General features: G+C 39.1%; 1 protein-coding gene across 6 annotated transcripts in view; it reads left to right on the top strand.

The window, feature by feature from the left end:
* ARAP2 (ArfGAP with RhoGAP domain, ankyrin repeat and PH domain 2) overlaps window positions 1-12,447 on the top strand; it is a 158,690-nt gene that overhangs the window by 114,718 nt on the left and 31,525 nt on the right. For 5 of the 6 annotated variants that reach the window (XM_045182758.3, XM_071221308.1, XM_053922423.2 and 2 more), the window contains 3 exons: window positions 546-614; window positions 3,961-4,035; window positions 6,759-6,876. In XM_045182758.3, the coding sequence (XP_045038693.2) occupies window positions 546-614; window positions 3,961-4,035; window positions 6,759-6,876 (262 nt within the window). The remainder of the gene's footprint in view (window positions 1-545; window positions 615-3,960; window positions 4,036-6,758; window positions 6,877-12,447) is intronic. The other variant, XM_053922426.2, reaches the window with a different exon arrangement.

Here is a 12,447-nt window from a genome sequence, read left to right on the forward strand (position 1 = left end):
TGTGTGTTCACTGTTTTTGATCAACAACAACTTCTGCGCAATACTTCTGATGCTGCGAAATGAAAGAAGTAGTAAAAAATAACGTGTAGCTTTGCATGCTCTCTTTATTTTTTATATTTGTACTGTTTCGTTAATAAAAAATAAAAGCTTGTCTTCATAGCTTTTGTTAAATCCAACTTTAAATGGTGGAAATTTCACAAGCACTTAATATTTTAGTTTGAGAAAAGAGTCTTGTCTCTCCACCTAATCATACTCTACAAGCCAGTCGTCTGCCCCTTTGCCTACTGAACTGCCTTGGCAGAGGGGCTTTCGTCAGTGGAATCTGTGGCCTGAAGTGCTATCGTCATAAAGGGTTCTGACCTTTGTGAAAGCTCTATTTTGTTGGCTTTAGTTCTGCCCCAGCTGTGTGGGACTACACTGGGTAAGATGGCCATTCTCATTTATGTTTACTTGTTGGTCTGTAAAATCCTGAAGAAACTTTAGTGAGGATGAGTACCATCACTCCATGTATTTTATTAGAATGTCCCAAATTATATTTTAAACAGGTTAAAGAAGACCAAGTCAAACAAATGGACATAGAAAATAGCTTTATTACCAAGTGGAAAGACACTCAAGTGAGTAGTAATAGTTAGATCTTCAAAGAATTTTAAATCTTTTTCAAAAAACCCCACAAAACACAAAAAAACTTCCATTGTAAGTAAAATCATTTGTTGTGTTTATTTTCAAGTTTCTACTTGAAGCATAGTAAAATTAATGGGCAGAGGGACCGGCATAAAATCACTGTGTACTTCTGCAGCATGATGCATATATGCACAATGCTGAAGTTCATTCATGTAAATTTTTCAAAATACAGAAGGAAAAATCAGTGCTAATCTTATCAAAATATCCTTTACAAAATCAGTTTTTATTTATAGAAGTACTATGGAAAATGCCAGTGGATTTCACAGGAAGCTTTTAAAGCCAAAAATTCTGGAGTAAATTTAAAATTCAGGCTCCCTAGTGATTCTGTCCATTATGATTTTGAGCATATAAATTACTTCTTATGTGCTTTTGCTTTGCCTGATCTTGGAGGATTGCATTAGTAATAATGTTTCTATGTGGTCTTTGTGACATATGCTAATTTATGTCTTAAGTTGACTTTTCTAGAGCTTCTCTTGCCTTCTTCAGTAGTATTGGCTTTGTATATTCAGGTTGTGCTATACAGCTGAATATGTCTTTTTGCTTAAAATTGCTTAAAATTAGAGTTGCTTAAAATTGATCTTAAATCTTCTTCTGGTAACTGGCAATTGTAGTGTATTCAGGGTTCCAGTGTGAAGAACAGAAGTGGGTCTAAAATATTCTGTTTATTACATGCACTCAGAATGAGGCAAATGCTTCCTTATTAGTCAAACCCTAAACTCACCTCATTCCTGAAAGATCCACTCCTAGTTAGAGAAGCCGTCGAGCTATCGTTCCATAGGAAGCAGACGAGAAAAGGCTTTCAATCTATAGCCTTGATCCCTGAGAACCAATCCCGGGAAACCAATTTCCTGAAGAAGTATTTCCTCCATTTTGACCCAAAGTAATTAATGCAGCCTCCAGGGGAGTTAGCTGTAACACTAAAAAATCTCACTCATTATCAGTTAGTTCCCTCGGATGCTTGCTTTTGGGGGAGAGTTTCATTCATGAAAGAAGAGATTGTGTGAGCCCAAGGGATAATCTTCGACAGCATCATCTATTCTGTTTTACATAAATCATGAGGGCCCTTCTGCATTTTTATCTTTTATATTCATATTACAATAAAGAAGTGAGTCGTGAATGCTTTCTAATGAAGAATAAGTAAAAGTGAGGAAAGAATGACCCATGAAATAGAATAATTGGAAAGGGAAGTAGACGTGTTTAGAAAAATCTGTCCTTTTGCTTGAGTGCTTCTTTGTCCACCCAGCTCTCCTCTGGGGTCCTCTGACTGTCCCTCTTTTCCCTCTTTGAGTTGCTCAGGCTGCTTGTTTCAGGCTTCACTCTGGAAGTGTGTGGTATTTGCTTTTTTAATTTTTAAAGATGTGTCCTTCCTGGAGAATTATGTATGCAAACACAGTGAAAAGTAAAAATGTCAACTGTATTTTTTTCTTCCCTCGTATTTTTGTATAGCATTGAAAGTGAGAAAGGAAAATTGGAAACACGCTTTTCCAAACTTTTCTAAGCCGACAGTGTCGGAATAATTAAGAACTGTTCTTCAAAGTACATTTTTAATGTTTTCTCCACAATTTGTGACGTGGGTACTGGCTCGCAGTGTCCGAGGTGTTATGGCTGAGAATAAGTCTACCAAGACATCTGCTTGGGGAGGAAAGGTGGCCAAACTCTCAAAGGAGAAGAGCCAGGAACCTGTTCCACAATGGACTTTTATTGGGTTTATTTGCATAGGAATACAGGACGTATACATAAAGCTCATTGATCATTGTCAGGCAGTAATGATCAAACAATAGATAACATTCAAAGAACTATGAGGGCTTATTCTGAGTCAGGGTCAGGTAGCTAAAGGGCCACAAAACTTTGGGGAACAAACTCATTTCATGCTTGAACTCTTATCATTTAAATTGAGGGTACTAGCAAAATAGGTTTCACAGGATTTTATGCATTCTTTCTTAGGCCTGATTGCCCCAGGGAACCTGCCCTTTCCAGCACAGGGCCACACCCACCTCCGCCATTGTTTCAGGCTTAAGTCAGGGAGGGGACATGAGGCAGCCACGAGATTAGGAGACTCCTTGCAGACAGAATGAGGACTCAGGCTATGTCAAAGCCGAGGGGCGAGGGTCCATCACCCCCTTTTTCTAGAGCCCCCTCCAAGTCCTTCCCTGAGGGCTCCTTCTCGACCATGTCTGTCTTAGGTTGTCCCTCCCTTACCCGTCATTGGCTTACCCGTCATTGGCTAACCGGTCATGCACTGGGGGCCAAGCAGGGTGAGGTAAGGTGGGCAGACGTGGTGCCCCTGCCAGGGAGATGAGCTTTGTCTCCTTAGTGGCTTAGGGTCCCAAGGTCTCTCACTCAGCCTTAGCCATGGGGGTTTACAGCTTCTGAAACCAGGCTGGGCAGTTCCCAACAATTTGACTCATTAGGTTTTACTCTAAGGCAAATTTAACTTCAGAATGATTCTTTCCCTATTAAAAATTAGATGATGGATGCTATTTCTAAGTGGTTACACAACTTCAGGGAATTTCAAGAAAAAGCTACTCAAAATATTTTTCATGAATTCATTTGGTTCTTTGTTAATCTTCTCCACATTATACTGTCAACCTCTACATAATGTTATCTTATGCTTTTTATTTTCTGGCTTGTATCTTCCTCACTTAGTATGTCTTCTCAGGTATAACAGTGACCTAAAATAGCACTAATGCTTGGCTAAAGATAATTAAAAACATATCTTTATTATCTACCTTATTTTTTCACTTCACCTTCATTTTTTCTTGCTAAGTATTCTTCCTCTGTAGTACAACTCTGACCTAATTTATTGTAAGATTCAATTTTTAGACTTATTTTCTCTGAAAATTTCGCAGGACCTATTTTCCCTTTTAATTATTGGTATCAAGCCTACACTGTAGCTTAGAGAAGAATCATATGTGAAATTCTTCTCTATATTACATATTTTCACTCCTTATTTTTTGTAAGAATGTCTGTTGCTACAGCATGCATACTTTTATTCTAGCCAGATTCATTATTTCTGTAAGAGCAGAAGGGTGTTGGAGGACTCTGAACTCTTTAGTGAGAGACTAAAAAGCCTCACTGTGACGGGTGTTGCTGATTGTAACAGTTGGGTAGATTCCTTGCCCTTAATCCCCCATGTCTGGTAAATGGGGAGATTGGCTGATTTCATTATTATAATAAAATATTTAGAAATGGGACTAAACTTTCTCACTGTCTTCAGTGTCGTATGTGTGTTCTTGCAACATACCTATATTCGCTGTCTTCACATCTGCCCTTTTCTAGGTTTCCCAGGCTGGAGATTTGTTGATTGAAGTGTATGTAGAAAGGAAGGAACCAGACTGCAGCAATATAATTCGGGTGAGTCCTAAAGATGGCTGTACAGAGTACCCTTAAGAATTGCAAGTGTTAGTATAATTTACATGTTTTGAGTTTTTCATCGTTTCTTATAGCTTAATTTACATGTTCAGTTCAGACCATGAAGACAGGAGTGACTTTTCAAACAAACATCCTCTGGGAATTCCATGGTTTTAGTCATGTGGAAAGAGCACATCTTATGTGCTTTAGTTTAAGGTTAGGATTTCGTATCTATAGGTTCTAGAAAACGACCTGAGCTTAGATCTGTGGTCATTCTGTTCTTAGGTTCTCATTATTAGGCCAGTTATTTACTCTGTTTGAGCATTTATCTTCTCACCTGTAAAGTGAGGAAGAATTATAGCATTGATATGAACACTCAGTAAGATAATGCATGTAAAACACTTAGCAAATTGCTCAGCACGTGAGTGTTTAATAACTGTTATTATTGATATTATGGTTATCATTAATCTCCCACCCTTGTGTCATATACTTTGGCTTCCAATCTACCAATTCACTTGAATATTTGGTAACTTTTTTCTTTCCTTTCCTAAGACTATTAATAATTTTCATGAATTAAAAAGATGCTTGTCATGCTACCATATTCAGCACTTAGTCTGCCTTAGAGAAAGTAACGGTGGTATTTCAAATTCCTGCTGAGTAGGAGTACGGCCTCTGTATGAGGAATAGGCATTCTGCCATGTCACAGGAGAAATTCATCTTTAGCTTCTTACCATTTTTAAAGTTCAAGTTTAAATAGTCTTAACACTATATATTTCTGGGTTTTAGTTTTGTTAAACCTGTATTGTAATTGTTAATTTATTGATTTTTAATAATTACGTATTCTGACTGCGTAGCCCTGATTACCTTACGTAGAACATGGAGCTGAACTACGATGATAGGCTTCGGTCTGGCGACTCCTTGTCCACGTCATGTTTCTCGTGCTGGTCATGTGTTGGTGATAACGGGATTGGAGGACCCGGCACATTCTAATGCTAGAGTTGGTATTCACAGCACATGACCGAACTCTGCCTACACCTAAACCGTTAGTTGCTCAATCTTGATTTTATCTTCCTAATGAAGCCGTAACAGAAATTATTACACATGAGCAAAGTTTTTATTTTTAAGTACAGTATTTAGACAAAGGACTGTCCAATTTCACCTTTAAAATTCTCTTTAAAAACATTGAAAAACTATATAAAAATAATCGTAAACTTTTGCTTAATGCTTAAGGCTTTGCAAAAGTCTTTAGTTACATTTATCTCAGCTGTAACTAAACCCAAGGAGGCAGGTAGAGCAGGCAATGTCCCAAGTTTATAAGAACAGAAACTAGGAATTAAAAATCATTAAGGCCAGAACTCAAACCTAGGTCATCATAGTCCAAACCTGATGGTCATTCTTCTGATTTATATATTCTTTAGAATAATGATTTCCAAGCTGTCCTTTGTGGAGCTCCAGGGATCCTGAGAGAGGCCGTGGGCTCTTCCTCCGATGAGGAGTGGAGTTCCCGTCTTCTTTCCTATGTCTGGGGCTCACTCTTTGCTGACTATTGCACGAATTTGGTTTCTCAGTAATTTATTATTTTAAGAAAAAGCTATAGTTAAAAAATGTTAAAGGCATTCAGATGAACGGCCTCATTGAAATGAAACATCTACTACTGTTTCTACTGCTTAAAGTTCTCTACTTTTCCCAAATACTGAATTTTTTTTCATTCAAACTTATACTTTATTGGGCTTTTCTAAATGGTAAACGGTGGATTTCATCCCATTAATGTATTCCAAAGAAAGTAGTGGATTCTACGAAGTTCCAAAGATGGACCGTATAAGTTAGCTGGAATGAAATATATTGATGTTATTTATATATGTGCAATATAATTAATAAAGGACAAAAAGAATGGAAGTGAGCACATTTTTTTCCCGAGAAATTTAAAAAATAGGTACATACTTTTACTGAAAATGCAGTTAAACTATTCTAATGCTTAAAAAGATCTTTCATTTGTTTAATATTATAACTAAATTCTAGTTGAAGAAAACCAGCTTGCTTCCGGCTAGCATGCATTTCAAACTGGTGAGAGCAAGAATAAGAAGAAACAAGCCAGAAATCCCAGAAGTCCCGGAAGAAGGTGGTGTGCTTCTGAAGTGGCCTGAGGCTCTCAGACTCTTGTAGGGCTGGCCCCAGGCTGGCTCTGCAGACGCTGCCCTGTGCCCTGAAACCCTGGCTGCAGTGTACTTTGGTGTCCCACCATCTGTCACTTGGCATGGCAGAGCACACCACAGACGACTGAAACCCTGAGGCTCTTTGGCATGGCAGACAGCAGTCAGCTGTGTATAATTTAGGCATCAGCCTGAATAAACCAAGACACTTTGAACTCTTGATTATAGAACTGATGCACGAAAGGTTTTACTCCTGGGAAGACCATCAGATTTGCTTTCATGTGATGGTCTTTGTGTGTGTGAATATGTGGATTCTTCCCTTCTGAGTGATCTAGATGTTCACTGAGAAAAAATTTCTTCCTGATTATGTCTATGTTGTAATAACTTTTTGCACTCACATGTAAATGTATTTTATGGAGAAGATGTGAATAGGCTATTTTCTCTGTATACTTAGTTAAACATACTAAGAAGAAACTTTGGGTATCATAAGATGATGGATGGCAAATGTTACTGGTCTAGCACAAGGCTACGTCTGTGTCTGACATATACTCTAAAGGAATCTTGCTTCGTTTACAGATATCTCCAGTGATGGAGGCAGAAGAATTAACTAATGATATATTAGCAATAAAAAATATTATCCCTACAAAAGGTGAAATCTGGGCCACATTTGAAGTCATTGAAAATGAAGAGCTAGGTAAGTGATTTTCAGGGATTCTTAAGTTCCTTACAGTATGAAGAAATGGTATTTGTGTGATGTCATTACTGCATTTTATGTCATTCTGAAGATTAACATTATGAATTCCCTTCTATTCAGTGTATGGGTTGATATATGTTATTGTCACTTGAGGTTGCCTGCTTATAATTTTACTCCTCAATATAATTAGATTATTTTATTGACTATAAAAATATAGTGAAAAGCATTAGTCATCTATGTTGTCACCTTAGGAAATAAGGCTTTCTTTACAAGGACAAGCAAATTGATTTGTGACAGTATTCCAAATACCAACCACCACCATCCACATATTCCTGTATACTACTTACTTAACAAAAAAAAATGTTGATTTAAAAGATTATTATTTAAAAATGATTTTGTTTTAAGCCAATTTTGTCTCTTTCCTTTCGTATGTCCTTAGTGGAGTGGACAGGTATTTTGTCATCTTTTATCTCAGATGTGGAAGGATAAAGAGAGCTTTTAAAACACCTCGTCTACATGAGTAGTGAAATGCTGAATAAGCTTAACATTCTAATGACACCATTTGGTTTTAAAGACCTCTTGGAAAAAAAAAGTAAGAGGCAGAGTGTCTCTGTGCTCTGGCCATCTGTCTGGCTGACGCCTGCTAAGGTCTTGGGACCCTTTCAAGCACAGCTGTCAAACTGCCAAAAGTAAAATCTTGCCACCTGCAAGCTCGAGATAAAAATTAAAATTCGCTGTTGAAACACTCCCATCGTGTATCATTAGGAATGTTGTGATGGTTGTTAGAAGGAAATGGGATTATCAAAGACCTTGTCTTTCATTACTCCATTTTTGATGGTTTTATGTCTTCATTTTTTTTTGTCATGCACACTTCTTTAAAAATCTTATTTGTATTAAAACATTATTTTTCAATATTCACTGTCAAGATTCAGGGAGCCTGGTGCTTTGGTGTCCTCTCACACCATGTCCCCTCCACAGTCAGGCTCAGTCTTTCTCGTTACAGAAAGTGTTCTGGCAAGTGACCCCTGTGACCGCCCCTCCTCCCCCCAATGCCAAGTCTGATGGCTTTGCTTCAGGTTTTGCTGTACTTGTCCTTTCCATGGCATTCATTGTTAATGAATTAGTTCCCTTTTTCTTCAGAAGTCTTCGCTGTTTTGTGCTGGCTAGATTCTCTCCCTAACCCTCTATAATTATTTTATTTCACTTGTCAATTCTTCTTCCTCTGTCTGTCCCCTAAGTGGTGGGTTCTGGCTGCTCCAATCTCCTTTGCCATCTTTTCTCACTTGACATGTTCTTTATAAAGCTCTTGCGTTCTTAGTGCTTGACTAACGCGTGGGCGCTGGTGTTCCCCAAATGCCTCTTCCTCTGTCCAGCCCCCTTGTTTACCTCCTTTGATATCCAGATTAAGGATTTTATTGTACTTTGTCTTACCTTTGTTTTTATGGTGCCTACCACATGAATTTATATTCAGCCCTCCAATGGGACCTCAATGGAAAGAAGGGACTCTCTTTTTCTACCTCTGGTTTCTGGGACAGTTCTAGTACACGGTTGCCATATAATTAAAATCCCTTGCACAAGTGAAGCACAATTTTGTATTACTCTATGATTCAATGGTGGTAGAGTCTTTTGACTCTTGTTGTTTAATTTTAAGGAAAGGAACTAGGTTATTATCAGCTCCCTCATATTGTGAGTAAATGATGACTGTTGACATTATTGCCGGAACTACCTTTCCGAATCACAAATAGGATCATATTGTTCCATCATTTAAACCCCCTTTAGTATTTCCTCATTGTCTATTCGTCCTGCAAGACCCAGCTCAAATGCCCCTTCCTCCTTGATTGTACTTAGATAAACATAGTTCCCACTGATCTTTTTCTGATCATTTGTTATAGACCTATAATACTGTGTACTGTCTAATTTACTGAACAATAATATGGATATATCGGGCTCTGCCTTAGACCACATGTTCTTTAGGACTCTCACCACATCTTTCAGACTCTTCTGCCTCTCACTGCCTCCAGCCTAGTGCATCGATGTGGGACACACCCTGCAAATACCTTGCTGACTGAGGTAGAACAGAAAATAGGTGCATTCTGAACTTGACTGACCTGGATCATTGCTTCTTGGATACATGTATGAAATGTGCAGACACATAAAAAGTGATTCCTGATTATAGATTAGTAACCACTGGGATCTCTCAAGGCCCCTGTTAGACCTCAGGCAGCGGATTGTCTCCTGCCTGCTTCTGTTTCTTTTTTTTATGCACGACAGAATAATGAATCATGGATTTGGGGTCAGGCATCCTCCCCCTCCCACCCTTGTTCTCGCAGGGGTTGAGTGAAAGCATGTCCCTGTGCCGCCGCATTGGAGCTCTGTGCCTTCGGGCATCAGTCCTCCCTACTGAGAGCAGCCGCCAGCATGTACGAGGGCAGGATGGAATTATGTGTTGTTAGGAGAGAGATCATAACATACTTGGGAACATTGTTTTTAAGTTTCATCTGAGAAAATGAAGGGATGCTTACCCTGAAAATGACTGATTTTAAGCTTGCGTGCGACGATGGGCATATCACAGATGGTAAGGTTGAATTGGGGTGGGTTTTTTGTTGTTTTGGTTTGGTTTTGGTTGTAATTAACACAAAGTTATCATGTTGAAATGATGAAAAGACTACAAGACCTCAAGTAGTTTTGATTTCTGAATACCTCCTATATAATCAAAGGAACACCCCACGTACATCAAGAAAGAATACATTTGATGGAGTTAAGAATTCAAATCTGTCATGATTTTGATGTTCGGTCAACTGTTCAAGTAGAAACGCCACAGAGAAAACAAAGATGGTTTTCACAGCTTTTAGAGGAACAAAGCGAGGGGCTGCCACGAGGGGCCTGTGACTGTGCTGGCTTCCGGACGCAGGCGGCACAGTGGCTCCACCTGACCTTCTGAAATGGTAAAAGCTTTATTGCTGGGAACACGCAGGGAAGATAAAGTGAAATATAAAAAGAAGATAAAAGTCAAGGTGTTGGTAGTCACAAGATTGTAGTTGATAGAAAAATGTCAGCAGGGAATTGGTGCTTTTTCCGATGTAAATATAAACCCTCCAAGTATGCAAGTAACCAAAGATAAATAAATAAATGGATGCATAAATTAACCAGAAGTGCTGGGTTTTATTTTAGGTGTCTGTAAATTTTAAAGCAGTAGTTTTCTACCCTGTCCTATCCTCTGCCTTCTTTGTATAATACTTTGTAATATTCCCTTTGCTCTCTCTTTTTTTAAAGATTTATTTCTAGAGAGAGAGGAAGGGAGGGGGGAAGAGAGGGAGAGAAACATCAATGCATGGTTGCCTCTCGTGCACCCTCTACTGGGACCCGACCTGCAACCCAGTCATGTGCCCTCACTAGAAATTGAACCGGCAACCCTTTGGTTCGCAGGCCGGCACTCAGTCCCCTGAGCCACACCAGTCAGGGCCCCTTTGCTCTCTTGAGACAATCTATTATACTCATTTTTAAAACATAAACATAATACCTTAATTACAATGTAGAATGAGTAAAAGGAAGTTATGTAATGTAACACACAGTAGTGGCACACTCCTGTGGCCAGAGATAATGAAAATAGATTCTCACAGCTGAGTGGAATCACCATGGATGTGACAGCTACAACTGCAAACAGATAGAAGACGTCCGTTTGTGACTTGCCATCCCTGGGAGCATTGCCCTTATTGGTGACATGGTGTCTTAGTCCAGTTGGGCTGCTGTCACAGAATTCCATAGACTGGGTGGCTTATAAACAGCAGAAATTTATTTCTCTCAGTCCCGGAGGCTGAGAAGTCCAAGATCAAGGTGCTGGCAGATTCAGTGCCTGGTGAGAGAGCCAGCTTGCCAGTTCACAGAGGGCTGTCTCTCCTCTCTCTTCTCATGTGGGGGAAGGGAGCTTTGTGGGGTCATAAGGGCGCTAACCCCGTTTGTGAGGGCTCTGCCTTCAGAGGTGCTTCCTCATATCATCGTACTGGGGACTAGGTTTCAACCTAGGAATTTGTGGGGTGCAAACATTCAGACCCTGGAAAATGCTGAACAATTCTTAGAAAGTTCTGACCAAGCATGATCTGTTTTGGCTTTTATACTTGTCAGATTTGTAGAAAAAATACATCATATTAAAACCTTATGAGATATTTTGAGAATTTCTATGTACAAAGCTGAGTTAGATTCTAGGCTCAGTAAATTTTAAAGTACATTTTCCCTCTAAATGAATGTTTAGTGGGACATTTGAAATTTGTACTGGGTAGAGAAGTCTTTGTCTCATCCTTTGAAAGATGCCTGGCATCCTTGACCCACTGCTATCAATCATTTAGACAAGCTGAAACCTACCCTAGGAGAGGCTATTACCTTCATCAAGAGCTAGTCTTTCTAAAGTAAGCTGTTATTTTAATTCCTCACCTTAAAACTGAACCTGTCCTATGCTGCTGTAGCCCCATGTCCTGTAGGTCCTTGACATACTGAAAGATAGTAGCTACCCAAGGGGCCTCTGGTAAGCTTTTAAGTGAGCTTTTTCACGGGAAGTTCAAGTTTGTGAAACACTTTCTATGCAGCAATATCATAATGCACTGTTTTATTGATTCTTCCTCATAGCTGTGCTGATAGAGAAGATGTGTTCATTTTCCACTAGGAGTCTTCCCAGCCCTTCTCCTGATGGACACAGGAAGTGCTGCCACCCTCTAATTACAGGGGCAGGGTGGAGAAAGCCATGCCCAGCTCTAAGCCTGGCACCAAGGATTTAATTATTGGGCAAGTCCCAGTTGTCTCAGGAACTCCTGTGTTATTACTGCCAGAAATTTAATGACAATACCTATAATTTCAAGTGGAAAATGGATAGATCTCTTTTTAACACAGGAGGCCAGGGATTCTTCTGTGCACATTATTTTAAACTATTAATAATGTGACTTACCTGGCTAAACAGCCACCTCCATAACCTGTTCTCAAGTAACTACACTGACTGTTCGGCTGTTTTCGTGCTGTAGATAGTACACAAATGAGTGATTTATTTTTCATGAGGCCCTAATGCCAAATGGCTTACGTACCACGTAATCTATGTGGTTGTAAATGTAACTATAAATAAAAAATACATTTGTAGGAACTTATATTCCAGCAATGTTTAATAACTCAGTTTTTTTCTGCCTGTTATTTCTTTCTTATGGTGGATGTTAGTGCCCTTTTTTATAATTATAGCATTTGACAGTATAATAAACATTTATCTTTTCATCCCATTTTTCAGGTCTGTTTTTATGCAGGAACATGAATCCCCAGGGTTTTTGTTCTCCTAAAGCATTTGGTACTATGAGACTGATGTGAAAAACACGCTGGATGAATTTTTTGCAAATCTGCACTTGCCTGTCTATCAGCTGTGATGTACTTCAGGGCAAGTTAGCACACTGGAGAGCTGTCACCATAGTCCCTGCCTGTATGGGGGACCCTCTTTACTGTAAACAGTCGAATATTGGGGATTCTCCTTACCAGTTTCATCTTGTAATAAAGAAGGGCAGGCTTTTTCAACCCAGATGCTGTTTTCCAGTGAAGAGTATC

This window comes from Desmodus rotundus, chromosome 4 (genome assembly GCF_022682495.2).
Source record: "Desmodus rotundus isolate HL8 chromosome 4, HLdesRot8A.1, whole genome shotgun sequence".
NCBI classification, from domain to species: Eukaryota; Metazoa; Chordata; class Mammalia; order Chiroptera; family Phyllostomidae; genus Desmodus; species Desmodus rotundus.